The sequence below is a fragment of the Aphelocoma coerulescens genome, chromosome 18 (assembly GCF_041296385.1).
Source record: "Aphelocoma coerulescens isolate FSJ_1873_10779 chromosome 18, UR_Acoe_1.0, whole genome shotgun sequence".
In the NCBI taxonomy this organism is placed as follows: domain Eukaryota; kingdom Metazoa; phylum Chordata; class Aves; order Passeriformes; family Corvidae; genus Aphelocoma; species Aphelocoma coerulescens.
The window spans coordinates 1,406,161-1,425,838 of NC_091031.1; the positions used below are offsets into that span (position 1 = coordinate 1,406,161).

Below are 19,678 nucleotides of genomic sequence, written 5' to 3' on the forward strand. Positions count from 1 at the left end.
ATTAAGGGTAAAATTCCCTAAAATCATCAAGGTTTGCAGCGTGGGGGAGCGGGGCTGGCGTGGGGCCAGGCCGCAGGTGGGACACAGAGCTCCCAGTGCCTGGGATGGGCTGGGAACTGGGAGGGAAGGGTGGGAAGTGGCTCCCGAGGAGCAGTGCTGGAAGGGAGAGTGTCAGCAGGGCATGTGGTGTTCTGTGGGGTGTGCCAGCCACACTCGGCTCCAGCAGAGACCCAGTGGAGCTTCTCAGGGCAGAAATTCTTCCCTGTGAGGAAAACGTTCTTCCCTGTGAGGGTGGGGAGACCCTGGGATGGAATTCCCAGAGAAGCTGTGGCTGCCCCTGGATCCCTGGAAGTGTCCAAGGCCAGGCTGGACATTGGGGCTTGGAGCAACCTGGGATGGTGGAAGGTGTCCCTGCCCATGGCAGGGGGTGGAATGGGATGGGATTTAATTCCCCTTCCAACCCAAGGCATTCCATTCCCTGCCTGGGATCGGGATTCCTGCTCCATCCCCTGCCCAGCACATGCTGTTCCATGCATTTCTGTGTCCCTGTGGTACTGGGACTGCTGGCTGCACTCCAGACAAGGAGGCACTGCAGGTTTATATCCCACTTTTCCCTGGTTTTTTGAACAGTTTGAAATGTTGGAGGTGAAAAATCCGCAGGAATAACATCCTCCCTCCTCCTTTGGGGATTTGCCTTTCAAACCTTGAATGCCAGGGGGTCAGCAGGTGCCCACGGAGGGGTCAGGATGCTGCTGGGGATGGGCTGGGGGACATCTGGGGGACATCGGGGGCCGGTCCCTCCCGCTCTCCCGGCGTGGGAGGGTCTGGAGCAGCGGGAAGGAGCAGCTGTGTGGAACAGGGTTTAACAGGTAGGGCAGGTCTGGGGAAAGGGCCCCGTGAGCTCCTTCCCACCTGCGAGCCCTGATCAAACACCTCGGCGGGCGGCCCGGGGGCAGCCGTGATGTAATCGCGGCAACCCCAAACAATCGGGCCTTTCACGGCGGCCCGATAACAATCCCAACAGTATGGAAGGGCTGCCATGCAAGAATACACATGCACATTCTCCACTGCGGGGAACTGAAAGCCCGAGTGAAAAGGGGCTTGTTAAGAATATGTAGCTGCTTTCATAATCACTTCGTCAAAGAATAGGCCCTTGAAAACAAGGCTTTAGGCTTATAGAGGGCTTTCTGTGCCTTGACCTTGCAAATATGCAGAGATGCCAACTTTTTTTTTTGCAAGTGAACTTGGAGTCTCCCAGCGTGGTGCCGGAGCAGTTGGCAGGCGAGGGGGGTAGGAGGTCCGGCCCCGGGACGTTCCCGGGGAACACGGAGCCTTTCCCTGGGGGAGCTCCGCCAGGAGGGCACGGATTTACCTTTTTGTCCTGGGAACTGCTGCACGAGAGGATCGGCCAAGGGCAGGGCAGAGCCATCCCGCTTCTGCAGAGAGCTCACATGCGGGTGCCACGTGGCCTGGCAGTTCTGTGCCCGGCTGGCCACAGTTCTGGAGGACAGGGCTGTCCCACGGCTGTCCCACGGCTGTCACCACCCCCATTTCACAGCTGGGGAAGGTAACGCATCCAGTGTGTGTTGGCTCCTTGATGCTTCCAAGGACACTGAGTCCGTTGTAGCCACGTGGAGGAGTCACCCAAGTGACGTTCCCGTGCTGGTGACAGAGCCACTAACAGGACACGCATCCCCAGGCAGAGCCCGCTGTGGCTTTCCCTGGATGTGCTTCCTGTGAACCAACTCGCGTTTGTAGGTTGGGGATGAGCTCCAGGTTGTCCAGCTGGACACAGGTGCTCCATCCACAGCATCCCAGGATCACCGAGGCTGGGAAAGACCTCCAAGATCACCGAGTCCAACCTGTGCCCGATCCTGTTACGTGAGTGCCACATCCTTGGTCACCTCCAGGGGTGGGGACTCCACCAGAAAATCCGACCAGATGGGATCTGATTCCACCGCCTCTCTACCGCCTACCCCACCTTTCTTTTCCTCTCTTTAGAGACCCCAAATCCATCACCCCAGGGATCTTCCCTCTGGCTCAGCCCCGTTTCCCTGTCCCCCGTGTCCCTGTGCCACCCGAGGCCGGGCTCCCGCGGGCCAGGCCGTGTCTCCGTGCCTGTGTTTTACAGCGTATTCCCTCGCAGTCGGGGGAAGCCTTCCAAGAATCCCCACCTATTTCCGTCAAAAGGCGCCTTTGTTCCCCTCGGACACAATGCGGCTTTGATTCCCTGCTTCTCACCCGGCTGCTGCGGGGAAGGTGTGAGCTGTGCACGGCCCGGCAGCCAGGAGGGACGGCAATACCCCTCGGGATGGCTTTATTCGGAGCGCTGGAGGTGAATCCCCTTTCCCAAGGGCCACCTCCCGGCACGCTGGGCGAGCAAGGGTGGCCCCCGAGGCGCCCTTGGGGCAGTGACCCGAGCAGGGCAAATGGGAACACCGGGCTGGGGTGCTCCTGGCCTGCACGCTGGCACGGAGCTGTCCCCATCCTGGTGGGATTGGTGTCCCTGGAAAAGGCTCAGCAGGCCCCACCGGCTGGGAGATGTTCACGGTGGGAGGGAGGAATGAGTGCTCCTCGGGGAGGGCGGTCTGTGAGCAGATCTTTGTGGGAACATGGAGGGACTGGAGGCCAGGAGATGCCACGAGGACGTTCTCAGCCTGGTGCTGAGCCCAGAAGGTCCTTTCTGCCCCAAGGCACAAGAAACTCCATGTGCAGGGACAGCGGTGGCCTCACGCTGGTCCCTGGTGGCCTCTGCTCTGGCCCTGTCCCACACTGGCAGCACCATGGGAACGCCCACATTTCTTGGGAAAACGGATAAAATCCTGCCCTGGGATGATGGGGCATTCATTGCAGCCCCAGCTGCAGGGCTGGGACTGGTCCTGGTTTTGGGGAGCCTGGATGGATTGTCCTGGGGCTGGTCCTGGTTTTGGGGAGCCTGGATGGATTGTTCTGGGGCTGGTTCCTGGTTCTGGGGAGCCTGGATGGATTGTCCTGGGTCTGGTTCCTGGTTCTGGGGAGCCTGGATGGATTGTCCTGGGGGTGGGGCTGGTTTTGGGGAGCCTGGATGGATTGTCCTGGGGCTGGTCCCGGTCCCTGGTTTTGGGAAGCCTGGGTGTGTTGTCCTGGGGCTGGTTCCTGGTTTTGGGAAGCCTGGATGGATTTTCCTGGGGCTGGTCCTGGTTTTGGGCAGCCTGGATGGATTGTCCTGGGGCTGGTTCCTGGTTTTGGGCAGCCTGGATGGATTGTCCTGGGGCTGGCCCTGGTTTTGGGCAGCCTGGATGGATTGTCCTGGGGCTGGTTCCTGGTTTTGGGCAGCCTGGATGGATTGTCCTGGGGCTGGTTCCTGGTTCTGGGGAGCCTGGATGGATTGTCCTGGGGGTGGGGCTGGTTTTGGGCAGCCTGGATGGATTGTCCTGGGGCTGGTTCCTGGTTCTGGGGAGCCTGGATGTGTTGTCCTGGGGGATGTGTGGGAAGGAGAGGAGGAAGGGAGCAGGAACAAACCCCCGATGGGCTCCTGGATCTCCCCCCAGTTCCATCCCTTCCTCCTGCCCCTCGGGGGTCAGCATGGGGGTCCCTATTCCCGGTGGGATCGGGATGGGGGGGGCTCCCCACCCTTCCCGCACAGACCCCTGCATTCACAGCTGCCACCCCGTTAATTTGTCGTGGCCAGGAGCAGCAATAGCTGCTTTGTGCCGAGCGAGGGAAGGAGGAAAAAAAAAACCCCGGCCCAGACAGCGGCTCCAGTGTTTTCCAGCAGGGATGGTTTTCCCCCTCCATCCTCCCTCTCTCTGCCTGGAATAATGTTTGTGATTGTAATGGCCTGTCCTGCTCAGGGAAGCCCGGAGCCTCTCCCCCTTCCCCTCCCCTCCTCTGTAAACCCTGGGAGAAGTTTAAACAACCCGGAGAGGTTTTTCTCACCGGGCTTATTTTACTCATAGGAAACGAGGGGGTGAAAAGGGGGAGCTGGGAGCTGTTGGCAGAGGAGGAACTGAGCTTGGGAGAGGCTCTAGGATCCCTCTGGAGATCCCTCAGAGCGCGACCCCTCCCTGCTGGAGCCCCAACCCCAGGATGGTTCCGCTCTTGGTATCCCCCAGTGCCACCAACACCCCCAGCAAAGCCACGATGGAGAAACACTCCGAGTGTGGAACAAGGGATATTTGTGGAGCCCAGGGAGCCCAAACACGAGCCCTGTTTGGTGCCTAAAACATTCCCCAAAACTCCCGAGGCCCTGCGGAGCTGGAAGGGCGGGAGGTGGATGTGCCAGCCCTGCACAGCTCCAGCAGGAACCCAATGGGAGCTGCTCAGGGAAGGAATCCTTCCCTGGCAGGACAAAATCCTTCCCTGGGAGGGTGGGCAGGCCCTGGCACAGATTGTCCATGGAAGCTGTGGCTGCCCCTGGATCCCTGGCCGTGTCCAAGGCCAGGCTGGATGGGGCTTGGAGCAGCCTGGGACAGTGGGAGGTGTCCCTGCCCATGGCAGGGGTGAGATGAGCTTTAAGGTCCCTTCCCACCCCAACCATTCCATGATTCCGTGACCGATGCACGGCCCCGCTCTCCCCTCTGCTGATTTAGACTCTGGAAGTCCAAGTGTTTCCTTTCCATGGGATGCAGGAGGGGGAAAAGAGAGAAAGCAAAATCCTGTGGCTGTTGGGGCCCCTCTGGCAAAGCCCCCCAGGAGGGAGGAACCTCAACCCTCCCTCAATGCTGGGCTGCCCCAGCTGCCGAGGGCTGGGAATGCTGCTGCTCCCGGGAATCCTGGGGCTGGAATCACCTCAGGGGCTTCCCAGGACAAGTCTCTTGTCCTCCATCTGGTCCCTGTCGCTCCATGGGCTGGTGCTGGAGCTGCTGGAAGCTGTGGAGCTGCTGGAGGTTGGAATTTGCTGGGATCCTGTTCAATCTGAGCACGAGCAGCCCTGGGGCCGAGAGCGCTTCTGTTGAATCCTTAATCATGTCCCTCTTCCCTGCTCCCAGCAGCCTGTCCCGGGCTGAGCTTTGCCCCTAACACAAAAATATCTGTATTTGTGCTTTTTTCAGGAACTTAGCCATTGGGATTGGGATCCAGAACTTCCCGGAGGGCCTGGCTGTCAGCCTGCCCCTGCGTGGGGCTGGATTTTCCACGTGGAAAGCCTTCTGGTGAGCTCTTCCCTCTTCTCCCAGGGCCACGGGCCCTCCGCAGCGCCTCCTGTGCTGCTTCCCTCCCGTATCCGTGTGTCGCTCCATCACGGAGCTGCCCTGGGGATGGGCTGGCCCTGGATGTGCTGGGTTCCCTCTGGAATCGCAGGGAGCTGCTGCTGGGAGTGCTGCTGCTGCCCAGCACTGTCCTGCTCCTTCCACACCCTCCAAGCTCAGATCCAAGCCCCTGAATCCCAGGGGCTGCATCCCTGATCCCCACAGGGCACCGCATCCCGGTTCAGTGCCTGTGCTGAGCTCCCAGATCCTGCACTGCCATTATTATTATATTATTATTATTATTATTATTATTATTATTTAATTTTTATGTCACTTCATTTTTCTCTCCCTTCACTCCAAGCTGGAATTTAACCCCACTTCCATTTTTTTGTCCCTTTTCCCTGAGGTGCCAAAGCCAAGGGCACAAACTCTGGGAGTGGGAGCTGGGCTCCTGCCCATGCTCCGGGTGCTGGACAGGAGGGCAGGGGGAGACTCCCAAACTGCTCCAAAGCTCCCCTTCCCTTCCCTTCCCTTCCCTTCCCTTCCCTTCCCTTCCCTTCCCTTCCCTTCCCTTCCCTTCCCTTCCCTTCCCTTCCCTTCCCTTCCCTTCCCTTCCCTTCCCTTCCCTTCCCTTCCCTTCCCTTCCCTTCCCTTCCCTTCCCTTCCCTTCCCTTCCCTTCCCTTCCCTTCCCTTCCCTTCCCTTCCCTTCCCTTCCCTTCCCTTCCCTTCCCTTCCCTTCCCTTCCCTTCCCTTCCCTTCCCTTCCCTTCCCTTCCCTTCCCTTCCCTTCCCTTCCCTTCCCTTCCCTTCCCTTCCCCCTCCATAACTGCTGGCACTTGCACCAGGATTGCTGCTGCTGGGAAGGGACTTCCCATGGCCCAGAGGGTTGGGACAATCCTAGAGGGAAAGAAGAGGAGAGGGAAGAACGTGGCTTTATTTAGTTTGAGGTTGTGGCCAGGTGTCCTCTTTGGGATTGAGCTGGAAGTGTTTCCTCTGGAAGTGTTTCCTCTGCCTGGGAGCTGGATCCCCAAATCCCACAGAGCTGTTGGGGGAAGGAATTAGATCCTGCCTGCAAAACTCAGCTGGGTTAGGTGCAATAATTTTGAGTGTTGAAATGATCCAGGTGCCTTGGCCGGTGCCCGACCTCCTGCCGGGCACCGGGAATGTGGGGACGGTGGGGATGGAGCGGTGCGAGCCCCGTTATCCCTTTGGGATGGCTGCTCCAGGTCTGCAGGGATTTTTGGGCTGGCTGTCCGGCAGGTACGGGCAGCTGAGCGGGATGGTGGAGCCCCTGGCCGGCGTCTTCGGCGCCTTCGCCGTGGTGCTGGCGGAGCCGCTCCTGCCCTACGCGCTGGGATTCGCCGCCGGAGCCATGGTCTACGTGGTGATGGACGACATCATTCCCGAGGCACAGACCAGGTGAGAGCCCGGGAATGTCCCTCCCCGGCCCGGCTGGGATCTTCCCAAACATTCCCCTCTCCCCTCTCTCCCTGCAGCGGCAACGGGAAGTTGGCATCGTGGACCTCCATCCTGGGATTTGTGGTGATGATGTCCCTGGATGTGGGGCTGGGATAAGGGCACTGCTGCACTCCCAGGAGAAGACTTCAGAGCCCCGTGTGCTCCCGCGGGACTGGGAGCCGGACGCGCGTTATCCCGGGACTGGATCTGTACATAGATTTTTTGGGATCTGGTTTGGTGTTGATTCCCTCTAATTTTATATCTCCCCCTCCCCTCCGAGTTCCTGGCAATGGTTTCCAAGCACAAAGATGGGTGGATCCTTCCAGATCCTGCCGTGGTTTTCCTCTTGGAAGGGGCGCTGGATGACGCTGGGCTGGTTTCCCCAAGGAAAGGCCCTCGGGATTTGGATCCTCTCCGTTCTGTCGGAGGTCAGGAATTCCCTGTCCCGTGTGGAGGCTGGTCTGGGGTTAATCCTGAGGCACTGCAATGGAGTAAACTCCTTACGGAGTCTGGAATTCCACCCTTTTTTGGGAAGGCAGGTGGAAAGCATTAAGACTGATAAGCTGGGGGCTCACAGGTCTCCCAGACCCTGCTGCTCCTCGGGAATGCTGCAGGGAATTGGTTTGGATGGATGCAGACAGCCCAGGCAAATAAAGATGAATTTTCTTGGGATCTCTGCAAGAGGGAAATGTCATTTTTTTCCTAAACGTCTCTCAGAGGGGCACTGTTCCCATGCACTGTGTCCAATGTTCTGGGGTTTTCTATGGGAAAAAGCACCAGGAAAGGAGGATTTGAGTGCTTCCTGTGGCAGTAAGGTGTGGGCTCCACACTGTCCCTGCCTGGTGCTGTCCAGCAGGATGCAATTCCATGTGCAGCTGTTCGGCCTTCCCAAGGGACTGCTGGATTTCAGCTGCTGCTCCCAGTGATCCGGAACTCCCCGAAGAGCCAAGCCAGGCTCATCCTGGTCACCCTTCACCTGCAGGAGGAGCAGGAGCCGAGCCAGCACCGGAGCATTCCGGGAGCCCTCGTTGGGATGAATGAATGAATCCCTCAGGATGAGTTCATTATCCCACCTGGAGAGCCAGAAACGTGCACAGAGGTTCCTGCCTCTTCTCCTGATGCTTTCCAAGCATTTCCTGTGGAACAGCTCTTCCTGAGCACGGAGGATTGATCCCTTCCAGGCCCAGGAGTGAACCCGGCCCATCCCTGTTCCCGGGGCGCGCTCCAGGGAGGAGGGAATGGCCAAGGCTGGAAGGATGCTGCAAATCCCAGCCCCCCCCCACTCCAATCTCCAGCACAAAGGGCTTCCCTAACCCCTCCAACGGGAATAACTGGATCACCTGGCTGCCTCCTGCCGCTCAGTCCCTCTGGAAGTGGGGCTGGGACGTCCCGGATCCCCCTCTGGTCCTGCCAGAGCCAGAGAGAACGGGTTGGAATAAACTAAACCGGAGCTGTCCCTTTTGGTTTGATCCTTGTTTTTTGGTTGGGTTTCCTCTGTGTGTCCCTCTGGATGATCCAAAGCTCCTGTTTGCCGATGGATTTGACCTTTTAACTGTGACTGCTTTCAATAAATGGGAAATGGAGTTTGCACGGAGTTATTTCCATGCCATAAATCCGTGGATTTGCTCCTCCTCCCTCCGCTCTGCCGGGTTTCCTTTCTCCAGCTTCATTCTCCCTGGCTTCCCAAGGTCCTGCCTCTTCTTGCCTGGGAAGGCAGCGTCCTTGGGGATGGGAAAGGAGGGGGAAAAGCCAAGGAAAGGCAGTTTCATGCAGACATTCCTGGCTGTGCATCCCTGGGACCTGTGGGGCTGTGCGGGTGAGCCGGGTCCCTCCAGGCTCGGGGGAAATTTGGGAATTTAGCCTTTAGCAGGATAAGCAGGCGCTGTCAGGCCCTTCTTTTTCAAAGGTGAGAGCTGTCCCTGCATCCCAGGGCAGGAGAGGGGAGGGATCTGCCTCAGCTGGGAATCAGAGCCCCTTCCACTGTCCCATTCCCAGGGCCAGGCTGGAGCATCTCCCACTGCTCTTCCCATATTTCCACCCACACTGAAGGGGCTGGAAAGCTTCAAGCCTTCTGTTCCCAGCCTTAAATACCTGAAAATCCTCAGGGATGTCCATGGCTTGGGATTCTCCAGCCTGTCAGGGATGTTTCCTGCTTTAATTCCTGGCGTGTGGTGCCAGCTGGGACAAAAATAAAAACATTAGAGAGTTAAATGCAGCCCTGTAATCAGATTTCTGGGAGATAATTCCACATAAAGCATTTAATCCTGCTTGGATGCAGCCAGTCCAGACGAGGATGGAGCCCTAGGGAAGGAGTGGGGAGGGAGGGAGGAAGGAATCACAGAGGAAAATCCCTCTTTTCTGTTTGTTCCCTGGAGGGGAGTGAAATTCTCTCCCTGTTCCTTTGTAGGAGGGAAAAGCTGGCAGGGGCCAGGCCTGGAATCACCCCTGGGAGCAAGAAATGTCCATGGAAAGGGGGAGTTTGGGAGCAGAGGGAATATAAACACCCAGCCAAGGCCTGGAACGTGGGGATGGGCTCTGCTCCGTGGCTGGAGGAGCTGGGAATCCTCCAGGGAGCAAGTGGGAGGGAAAAGGGGAAAATTATCCCATGGCTGGAGATGGGGTTTGGGATCTTGGCGGGTCAGGATGCAGCCAAGGGATTGCTGTGGTCCCTCCCCATCCCAGGGAATGGCCCCGCAGCTGCCCCCATCCTGTGTCCCTGCCTCTGGGAAACGGGGAGAAACCCCTGGCTCACAGCAGCCACGCTCACAGTGAGCGCAGAGGGGAGGGTTTCCCTCTTTTTCCAACATTTTCATGGGAAAGCTCAGCCTTTGGAAGGGCACAGGGTGCCTGGAGTGGTTCGAAATGTCCTGGGAGCTGCTTGCCAGCAAAACCCCACATTTTAGCTGGGCATTTCTCCCCACCCCCACTAATTGTTCTGTAAAACCTTTAGATTCTTGAGCTTGGCCTCAAAATGATGATAAATTTTGGCACTGCTCGGAGGGAAACTTAAACTGTGACCCCTCTGCAGTTAAAACTTCAAACCCCGCCCCCCAATAAATGGGCTTCTCCTGTGATGGGGTTTAAAATCACCCCAACCCCCCAGCCTGGATTTGTGGCTGCTTTTGTGGATGTTTTGGGGTTTTCCAAGCCCTGCTGCTGAAGGGGGTGACCCGAGAATGGGAAAATGATGGGAAAATCCCCCAATTCCTCCCAGCCCCGGAGGTGCCTGTCCTTGGCACTGAGGTGCTTTGGTGCTGCCCGTGCACGAGCTGCTGCTCCCAGGGCTTGGCCAAGCACCGTGCCTGTGGAAAAGCCCAGGAATGCAGGGCTGGGTGGATTTTCCTGCTTTTACTGTGGGTGGTTTTTTTGGTGTTTCAGAGGCTGAACCGTGGAGGTGCTGCTGGGGACCAGGACCAGCGGTGGCTGGTGAGGAGATCCTGGAAGAGTCCCCAGGGAAACTCCTCTGCAGCCAGGAGGGATGAACTGGGGCTGTCCTGAAATCCTAAGTGGAGAGCTGGGAGCAGGGCACTGTCCGGGTGTTTATCCAGGGATTAGGGCTCTGGAGAGGGGATTAATGGGGTGTGGAATGCCCAGCTCTGGGATTCTCCTTCCTTGATTCAGCTCACGGCCTTAAGGTGCAGGAGAGCAGGCTTAGATGGGATATTGGGAAGGAGTTCCTGGCTAGGAGGGTGGGGAAGCCCTGGAATAGAATTCCCAGAGGAGCTGTGGCTGCCCCTGGATCCCCGGCAGTGCCCAAGGCCAGGCTGGACATTGGGGCTTGGAGCAGCCTGGGACAGTGGAAGTGTTCCTGCCCAGGGCCGTGCAACCAGGGCAGGGGAATTTCCTCCGGAAGGGCAAGAACTGCTCCCTGTGACCAGGGACAGGGCCTGGGGAATGCTGGAGCTGTGTCAGGGGGATTGGGATGGATTTTAGGGAAAGGTTCTTCCCCCAGAGGGTGCTGGGCACTGCCCAGGCTCCCCAGGGAATGGGCACGGCCCCGAGGCTGCCAGAGCTCCAGGAGTGTTTGGACAGAGCTGCCAGGGATGCCCAGGGTGGGGCTGTTGGGGTGTCGGGGCAGGGAGTGGCCTGGATGACCCCTGCGGGACTGAGTGACCCCCGTGGGACTGGGTGACCCCCGTGGGACTGAGTGACCCCTGTGGGACTGAGTGACCCCCATGGGACTGAGTGACCCCTGCGGGACTGAGTGACCCCCGCGGGACTGAGTGACCCCTGTGGGACTGAGTGACCCCTGCGGGACTGAGTGACCCCTGTGGGACTGAGTGACCCCCATGGGACTGAGTGACCCCCGTGGGACTGAGTGACCCCTGCGGGACTGAGTGACCCCTGTGGGACTGAGTGACCCCCATGGGACTGAGTGACCCCTGTGGGACTGAGTGACCCCTGCGGGACTGAGTGACTCCCGTGGGACTGAGTGACCCCTGCGAGTCCCTCCCAGCTGATTCCACGATCCCGGTGATCCCTGTCGGTGACTCAGGCGGCAGGAATGGCTCTCGGGGATGCCAGGAACGAACGGGCTCTCTGTCGGCCCGTGCCGGGGGCTGGGAAGGCGCGGGCGGCTGCGGTTTGCAGGGCGGGGCGGGGACACCAACCCCAAGCGAGGCTTTGCACGCAAAGGAACAATAATCCCATTATGGGCCCCGCGGCGAGCGCGGCTGGAGCCGCTCGCGGTGCGAGATGCGCGCCCGGGGCGGATCGCGGCACCTGAGTCACCGCCTGGGAAGGGATGGATTTCAGGATTTCAGGATTTCACCTCCCGCCCCTCCCCTCGGGACAGGAACGATCCAGACAGAATGACTTCTATTCTTCGTGCCGGGCTTTGTTGGGCTTGGCAGCCGCGCTGCAATTAAAGCCGGGCCGCTCGTGCTCGCGCCCGCGGGCTCCCGAGGCTCCCCTGCCCCCTCCCAGCCCTCCCAGTCCCACCCTGGATGTGCCGCGGTCCCTGTTCCAGTCCCAGCGTGGACACCCCCCCTCAGGGGCCAGCGTGGGGTTGGGGCAGTGCAGGGAACACGAGGAATTTCGCCTCGGGGTCGGCTTTTCCAAGGGCCGATGTTGTGGGGTTATCGGATTTGGAGAGGGGACTGTAGAGAATCCCGGAACAGTTTGGGGTGGGAGGGACCGCACAACCCATCCAGTGCCACCATCCCATGGGCAGGGACACCTCCCACTGTCCCAGGCTGCTCCAAGCCCCAATGTCCAACCTGGCCTTGGGCATTGCCAGGGATCCAGGGGCAGCCACAGCTTCCTTGGGAATTCCAGCCCAACCAGGAATTCCTTCCCAAGATCCCATCCATCCCTGCCCTCTATCCCTTCCCTGTGTCCTGTCCCTCCATCCCTCGTTCCCAGTCCCTCTCCAGCTCTCCTGGAGCCCCTTTCAGTCCTGGAAGGGGCTCTGAGCTCTCCCTGGAGCCTTCCCTTCTCCAGGCTGAGCAATCCCAACTTTTAATGTAATTCCAGTTATTTTTCAGGTATTTGTTGGCTCTCTCAGTAGGTTTGTTTAGTCTCGCATGGTCAACCAGCCCTTGAGCAGCTCCGTGCTCGTGTCCGTGCTGGATTCCTGGGATTGCAGCTCATGGATGAGCTCCTGCTTCCCTTCTTCCTGGTTGTTTTACCTAAAATCCTTCATTTTCACTGCTCAGCAGCTGGGGAAGGTTCCTCTGTGCCACCTCAGGGGGATGTTCTCCATGTGCTTCCTTAGGAGTTGTGTGAGCTGGGAAAGGTGAAATCCCATCGATCCAAGAAGGGCTCCAGTTCCAGTTCTTCAACCCAGAGGGTTGTTCCTAATGGGAAAAGAGGGAAAAAAAGAGGGAAAAGAGGGAAAAGAGGGAAAAGAGGGAAAAGAGGGAAAAGAGGGAAAAGAGGGAAAAGAGGGAAAAGAGGGACAGTCCCCCCCGTGGGATCCTCAGCTTGCCAGGTCCCGTTTTAGTGCCTCGCTTCTTGTTTCAAGGCTTTTCCAGCGTGCAGGGTTCGTGTGAGAACAGGGGGAAAACAAAATCCCAACAGCCTCAGCTGGGATTTCTGGGAAGTGTTTTTTGTGCCTCACAATCCAACGAGGGGGATCTCAGGAGCAGGAAAGGGAGCCCGAAGGTTTATTTCAATATACTCTTACAAAACGCTGATGGTAACCGAGGAGCGTTCGTGTCCAGGGCTGGCTCCTGCGGGGAATCGTTTCAACCTCTGGCTGGGGCCTCTTGTGTTCCTACAGGAACAAGGAAAAGATTCCCAACCAGAGCTCCCAGCTCGTCCCACACGATCCCTGTGCCGTGCCTGGAGCAGAAACCAAGCTGGGTGGAAGCAGGGGGGAAGAGAACCCTGGACCTGCTTTCCTTTGGCTGCAGAATCATTTCCCTGCCATAAACTCCCCGGCACGGCGGGAGCCAAGGGAAGATGAGGTCATAGGGAAAAATGCCGGTTGGGAAACAATGGAGGGAGGTGCTGGTAATGGCTGGGGTGGGGATGTCCCACAGCCTGGGGCGTCCGTCCTGGGGACCCCCAACATCCATCAGGATCCCCTTCTCCACAAGGATCCCAACTCCACTGGGATCCCCAGTTCCTCCAGGATCCCGGCATCACTGGGACCCTCAGCTCCTCCAGGGACCCCCAACCTCCATCAGGACTCCCATCTTCATCTCTCCCAGAATCCCAGCTTCACTGGGACCCCCATTTCCTCCAGGACCTTCACCTCCTCCAGGATCCCACCTCCATGAGGACGCCCATCTCCTCCAGGATCCCAACTCCACTGGGACCTCACCTCCCCTGGGCCCCTATCTCCTCCAGGACCCCAATTCCACTGGACCCCTCCCCCCATCCTGCCACCCCCAATCCCCAGCGCTGCTCCCCCAGCTCTGTGCAGGACAAGCCATCAGCATCAGCATTCCCAACCCTTTTTATTCCCCTTTTCCCCCACACTCCAGCGAGGGCTGGAGCATCCCAGTTTCTCCCAGCCCAGGTTTCCAGCCCCGGCTGGCAGCAGGGCCAGGGGTGAGGTTGGATTTCAAACACAAATCACACCTCACAACGTATTTTGCTTTTCCCTTTCCTTTTCCAGGCCGTAATTTATCCCAGCTCCTCTCTGCCGGTGGAGGGACAAACCTCCAGGAGGATCGGCAGCTCCTTTCCCTGAATCCAGCACTGCTGGTGTGTCCCTGGCAGTCAGAGAGCCCCCGGGAATTGGGGGGAGGATTTCACCGAATCCCTCCAGTTCTAGGTGGAGAGAAAACCCCATTGGAGAGCGGGGAACTGAACGCTGACACCAGGGACCCCCGGGGCCTCCCGAGTCATTAAAGCAATTAAATCTCAGCAGGAGGAGGCCCCGGTGGTTGGGTGTGAAACCCCCGGGGGCGCGGTAATTGCTCTGCAAAGGCGGCTCTGTGGGTGGAAGAGACAAAAGGATTTGGGGGGATTTGGGGGAATTTCGGGGGATTTTTCCTCCCCTGGCAGCAGCTCCAGCCCCGTTTGGATTCACGGAGCGCTCGGAGATTTGGCTGTGCTGGAGCAGAGCCTGGGATGGGATGAGCTGCACGCCCGCGGGGATGCTCTGGCCCAGAGAGCTCCCAGTGCTCCCCAGTGGGCTCCAGTGCCTTAATGGACCCTGGCTCCCCCTCCGTGGCCGGGGACACCGCTCCGGGCTCCAAAGGAATATTTCGTTTTCCCTTCTGGAAATGTTTTTCCCTCGGAGAAGCTGAGCAGAGCCACCTCACCCCCCAAACACCTGTGTGGGTATCCCGAGCTCCCGTGGCTCCGGAGGGAATTCCTGCAGCCCCAAGGAAAGGCGCCAAATTCCCGAACTCCCATCTCCAGGGTTATCTGTGCTCAGGCAGGATATATCAGACAGCTGATAAGGAGAAGCATCGGGGTCTCCGCGGATCTGCAGGAGCCTCCACGGGCACGGGAATCCTCAGCTCCGGCTTTCCCAAGCTCCCTGTGCCCGGCAGTTCTGCCTGGGATATTCCTTCGGGATACCGAGCCTTCAGGGTTAAACCCTTTTAATTATCAGTTGATCAGCGCCTCTCAGATCAGGGTATCTGATAATCCCAGAGGGAAACATCCCTGCTGCTGCAATGCTGCCAGCCGGGAGGGGACAGTGCCCGTTCCAGAGTCAAACTGAATCGAAATGAGTTAATTTTATTATTTAATACAGCCAGGACCAGCTCCACGGAGCTGCTTAACGCAGCCAGGCTGCAGCGAGGGATTCCCATCGGGAAAGGGATGCAGAGACCCCCGAGGGGGCTCTGCGGGGTGAGCGCAGCGAGGTGGGGAACGCCGAGGAGCGGCTGAGATTCCTTCTCCAGCGGAGGTGGATTCCCTCTGGTCTTTTTCCTTTTCCCTCCCCCTCTCCCTGAAGCCGTCCCAAACAAGCGCTGGGTTCTGGCGCAGCCTTTCCCAGCCGCACAAAGGCTGCCTTGTGCCGAGCTCCAGATGTTCCACATCCCACAAAAACTGCAGCACAAGGTACCTGTTCCCCTGGAGCACCGGCTGCCCTGGATGGGAGGGAGCTGCCTCCCAGCCTCTTCCAGAGGCAGATCCCGGCCCTCGGGAGAGCAGAGGGCACTCGGGGCAGTGTAGGGGACTCGGGGTCCCTGCTGGTGCTCGCAGGGGTGGGGGTCACCCATGGAGCAGCTCCCGGGAGCAGAGCTGGAAAGGGTCACAGCAGGGGCTGTGAATCACGGAATTGGAATAGTTTGGGTTGGGAGGGACCTTAAAGCTCATCCAGTGCCACCCCTGCCACGGGCAGGGACACCTCCCACTGTCCCAGCTGGCTCCAGACTGGCCTTGGGCACTGCCAGGGATCCAGGGGCAGCCGCAGCTGCTCTGGGCACCCTGTGCCCGGGGCTCGCCACCCTCCCAGGGAACAATTCCTTCCCAATATCCCATCCAGCCCTGCCCTCGGGCAGTGGGAAAGCCATTCCCTGTGTCCTGTCAAGCCTTGGTGGCCCTGGGGACAGGGATCTGCGGGTCCAGGTTGTTCCCCGGGCTCTGGCACAGCCCTGGGTGAGGGATTCCTCCAGGACCCCGCAGTCAGCCCGGGATGGATTCCCCAAAGCCCTGAGGGTCGTGCTCCTGCGGGAGCAGTGTCCTGGCTCTGCTCCATCCCCACCCCATCCCCCTGACTGCAATCCCTGAATTGTTTCCCACGACAAAAAGCAGGGAGATCATTCCAGCCCCCCGACTCCCCTTAGCTCGGGGCAAACAGAAATCACGGGATTCATCCTGGCAGTGCCTGGGAATCCTTGGGAATGCTCGGAGCAGCTTGGGAGGACAGGCAGGGCTGAGCTACAGCCCCTGGTCCCTGCACGGTTCAGCTTTTCGTCCCAGCTCTCATGGTGGCTCTCCCTCAGGGTCTCAGGGAGGTGTCAGGAATTCCCTCTCCGGCGGGCCCAGGGCTGGGCAGGGAGGTGACTCCCACCTTGGAGAGGGTCCGAGGTCCCAGGCTGAGGACAGGCTGGATCTCACCCTTGCCATGGAGCTGCCCAGCAGGTGAGCCCGGGAGCTCCACAAATCCAGGTGGGGGCCGGGCTCTTGTCCCAGGTAACAAGGGATGGGAGAAGGGGAAACGGCCTCAGGCTGCACCAGTGGAGGTTTAGGTTGGATATCGGGAAAAACTTCATGGGAAAGGTTGTCCAGCCCTGGCACAGGTGGTGGAGTCCCCATCCCTGGATGTGGCACTTGGGGACAGGGACTGGCAGTGTGGACTGGATGATCTTGGAGGGCTTTTCCAACGTATTCTGTAATTCCTGGGACGGCTTTCTCCCCAAAATCCGTGTCTGGGGAAGGTGAGGAATGAAGGCACACAGGGGATGGATTTTCCACGGAAGGGGGTGGTGGAAGAGCAGGTGATGGCCAGGGAGCAGCTGGATCCCACCTGGGGCAGCACCCGATCCCTTACTGGGCTGGAGGAAGCTTCTCATCTTTGGGATCCACGCTGGGAATCCAGGGAGCAGCTCCATCCTGTCCTGCCGGGACAGGTCACCGCAGGGCTCTCCTGGCCTGGGGAGCGGAGGGACCCCTGGGAAACGCCCCCAGCCCCGGCAGCCCCTCATCCCCATGGAAAACGCGCCGGGGGCAGGGAACAGGGAATGGCTCCGCGCAGGGAAGGGCACAGAAACCTCTCTCTGCGGAGCGCAGGCGCCTCTCTGTCCCCTCTTTCTCCCCTTCCCTTCAATAATCGTCCCCTTTTGTCCCCACGCATTTCCCTCGGTGCCTTTGCCCGCCCTGCTCCCGCAGCCCATCCCAGCCCCGGAGCTGCTCCCGGGGCCACCTGTTTCCCCCCCCCACGTCCTTTTCCAGGACACCTGACGTATTTATTTTCATTGCCGGTTTGTTTTCTTTATTTTTTTTTCTTTTTTATTTTTTTTTTAGGGTCTGTGAAGCCGATTCCTCCTTCCCGTGCCCCGGGAGCCGCGGTTAATGAGTAACCACAGCGAGCTCCGGGGCAGCTGCCTCACACAGAGCGACGGAGACTTTTTTGGAGCTGCATAAGGGAACGTTTGTTCTGCAGCCTCTCAATGGATCCTTGTGCGGGAGGCGAGGAGTGTGGGGAGAGCAGGAGAGACACTAAATCACTGCCCGAGAGCTCGCCCTGAGTGGGTGTTTGTGCCTTTTCCCCAGGGATGGGGGCTGAGTCACCTCGGCCGCCTCAGAGAATGGATTTATCTCCCCAGCTGAGCACACAGCGGACTTTTGGGGCTGCAAGGCTGGATTTAAGTGATTTAAGGATCGAGCACTCAGCCCATCCAGACCTTGGTGTGGCAGGAATTGGGATTTTCTGTCCCTGTCCCACTGAGGAGCAGGTTTGGCTCTTGGCGTTCATCATTTTACCTGTGCTTTGGGTTCATGGCGATTTTGGGGGGTTTATCAGATATTTAAGGGGTTGGAGGCTGTTTTGCCTCCCCTGGCTGGTGGGGCAGGGCCTGGGAGCTCCGTGCTGTGTGCCAGCTGTCCTGGGTGACCTTGGCCGTGGCATTTAAACCTCTCTGCCCTGCTCTGCCCGCGTCACTGAGCAAACAGGTGACGCTGAGCCTCTGCTCAGCCCTGCCTTTGTCCTCCCCAGGGTGCTCGGAGGCTCCTGGGGGCTGGGTGGCATCTTGGGAGCAGAGAATTCCAGGCCCAGCTACCAAACCGCCCTGCTTGGAATGTCTCTCCCCATCTCTGTGGCTCCAAAATAAGGTTGGAAAAGAACTCCGGGACCACCAAGTCCAAGTTCTGACTGAACACTCCCCTATCAACCAGACCTGATGGAGAAGAGCCATCTCTGCTCCTTCTTGAGGGGTGGGGACTCCCCCCGTGCCCTGGGCAGCCCCTTCGATGCCCGACCACTCCCGCAGGGGAGGAATTTCCCTTCACACCTGCCCTGACCCTCACTGGCACAACTCGAGGCCGGTTCCCCTTGTCCCGTCCCCTGTTCCCGGGAGCAGAGGCTGATCCCTCCTCACCCCCTCTCTGTTGGGGCATTTGAGGGGCTCAGAGCCCAGGACTGGTGATGGCAGCGGATCCTTCCCGTGTTCCTGCTCTGCCCCTGCCTGGGACTATCCCGAGCCGTGAGCGCTCCGTGTCCCTTTGTGCACAGCGGGGAGGGGACAGGAGTGTCCCCACGGCTTTCCCATCCCTGCTCCAGCTGCCTCCAAGGAGCTCTCGCAGTGCTCCTGCAGCTGGAGCAGCCCTTCCTTCCCAGGCCTGTGGGCCAGGCTGGGATCCAGCACCAGGCAAGAGCTAAAAACACGGAACCACATTTTCTTCCTCTTTTACAAACCTCAGCTTCGGGGCTGGGTTTGAGTTTCATTTTTATTGGTTTATTTATTTTTTTTTTTTTTTTAGATTTGGGGATTGGCTGAAGTTTTGGGGAAGGATTGGGGTTGTTTGTGTTTTACCTGCCACAGCTCCCTGGAGCTGCTGCTCTTTATTGGCTCCCGCAGCACTTGGCACTCTCAGCGCTGGAAAGAAAAAGCTTTTTGTTCCCATATTTCCATATATTTATATGGATTTAACCGGGCTGGGGAGGGTATTTGAAGGTCAGAGGACTTCCAGAGGTGACTGTGCTGGCCAGGCCTGGGAACAGGGAGCAGCCATCCTGTGGGAACTCATTCCCAGCTCACCCTTCCCTGTTTCTTTATTTTCCCAGTGCTGCCCATCACTAAACACTTTATTTTGTTGTTTTTCTGGGAAAAACCACCAGTGAATTCCACAGTGTGGATTTATGGATGTGCCATTCCCAGGCTGGGGTGGGAAAAGCAGCATGGCCTGGGGCTGTGACCCCAAACTGCTGCACGGGGTGTTGGTACCAACGCAGCTTCCACAGGAATAAAGAGTTTTCCCGGCTCCCCCTTCCCAGGGCAGGGCTCCCAGTGCTTCCCAGAGCTTTCCCAGTTTGCCTGGAGAAGTCAACAACCCAGTCCTTCCTCCTTGGCAATTCCTGGCCATCGGGAGTTCTGGATCTCAGGAATATTCTTCTGGAGAAGAGCCAGTCCATCCTCCTGCTGGTGTTCTTGGGAGCCCCAAAGCCGTGCCTGGAGTGAGGAACAGGACTTCCCTTCCCAGCAAAACCCTCTTCCCTTCGCATTGCTGTTGCACCGAGGATTTCCTCCCTTAAAAGAGCTCCCACAGAGCTCACACAGAGTGGACTCGATGGATCTTGGAGGTCTTTTCCAGCCTGAAAGATCCTGGGAATTCTGTGCTCCGCACGCCGCCGGGGAGCTGCAGATCCCTGTGGGATAAGGGACACTTCCAGCTGCTCCGAGTGCAGCTGTGGGGAAACCACGGATTTTCCATGCCTGGGGAGCATCTGGCTGACATCCTCCCACCCCTGGGTGCTGCATTCCCTGCTCCATGTGCTCTTTATCTTTCCTTGCCCAGCCCACCTACCCCAGCATTCCAGGGCTTTTCCCTGTGGCTCAGGAACGCGGGGCAGGAATGCTGTGCTCTCCAAGGAGCCGGGAAGGGGCACGGCTGGCACTTCCCAACAATTTCCGAGTGTTTGCAGGGCTGGGCTGCTGCCTCTCCTGGAGCTGGATCCCATTCCGGCATCTCCCGACGCCTTC

At 58.8% G+C, this 19,678-nt stretch overlaps 1 protein-coding gene across 7 annotated transcripts in view; it reads left to right on the forward strand.

Moving 5' to 3' along the window:
- SLC39A11 (solute carrier family 39 member 11) overlaps nt 1-6,838 on the forward strand; it is an 83,405-nt gene extending 76,567 nt beyond the window's left edge. For all 7 annotated transcript variants that reach the window (XM_069032586.1, XM_069032579.1, XM_069032582.1 and 4 more), the window contains 3 exons: nt 5,034-5,132; nt 6,429-6,587; nt 6,665-6,838. In XM_069032586.1, the coding sequence (XP_068888687.1) occupies nt 5,034-5,132; nt 6,429-6,587; nt 6,665-6,743 (337 nt within the window). In that variant the 3' untranslated portion in view covers nt 6,744-6,838. The remainder of the gene's footprint in view (nt 1-5,033; nt 5,133-6,428; nt 6,588-6,664) is intronic.
- The last annotated feature ends 12,840 nt before the right edge of the window (nt 6,839-19,678 follow it).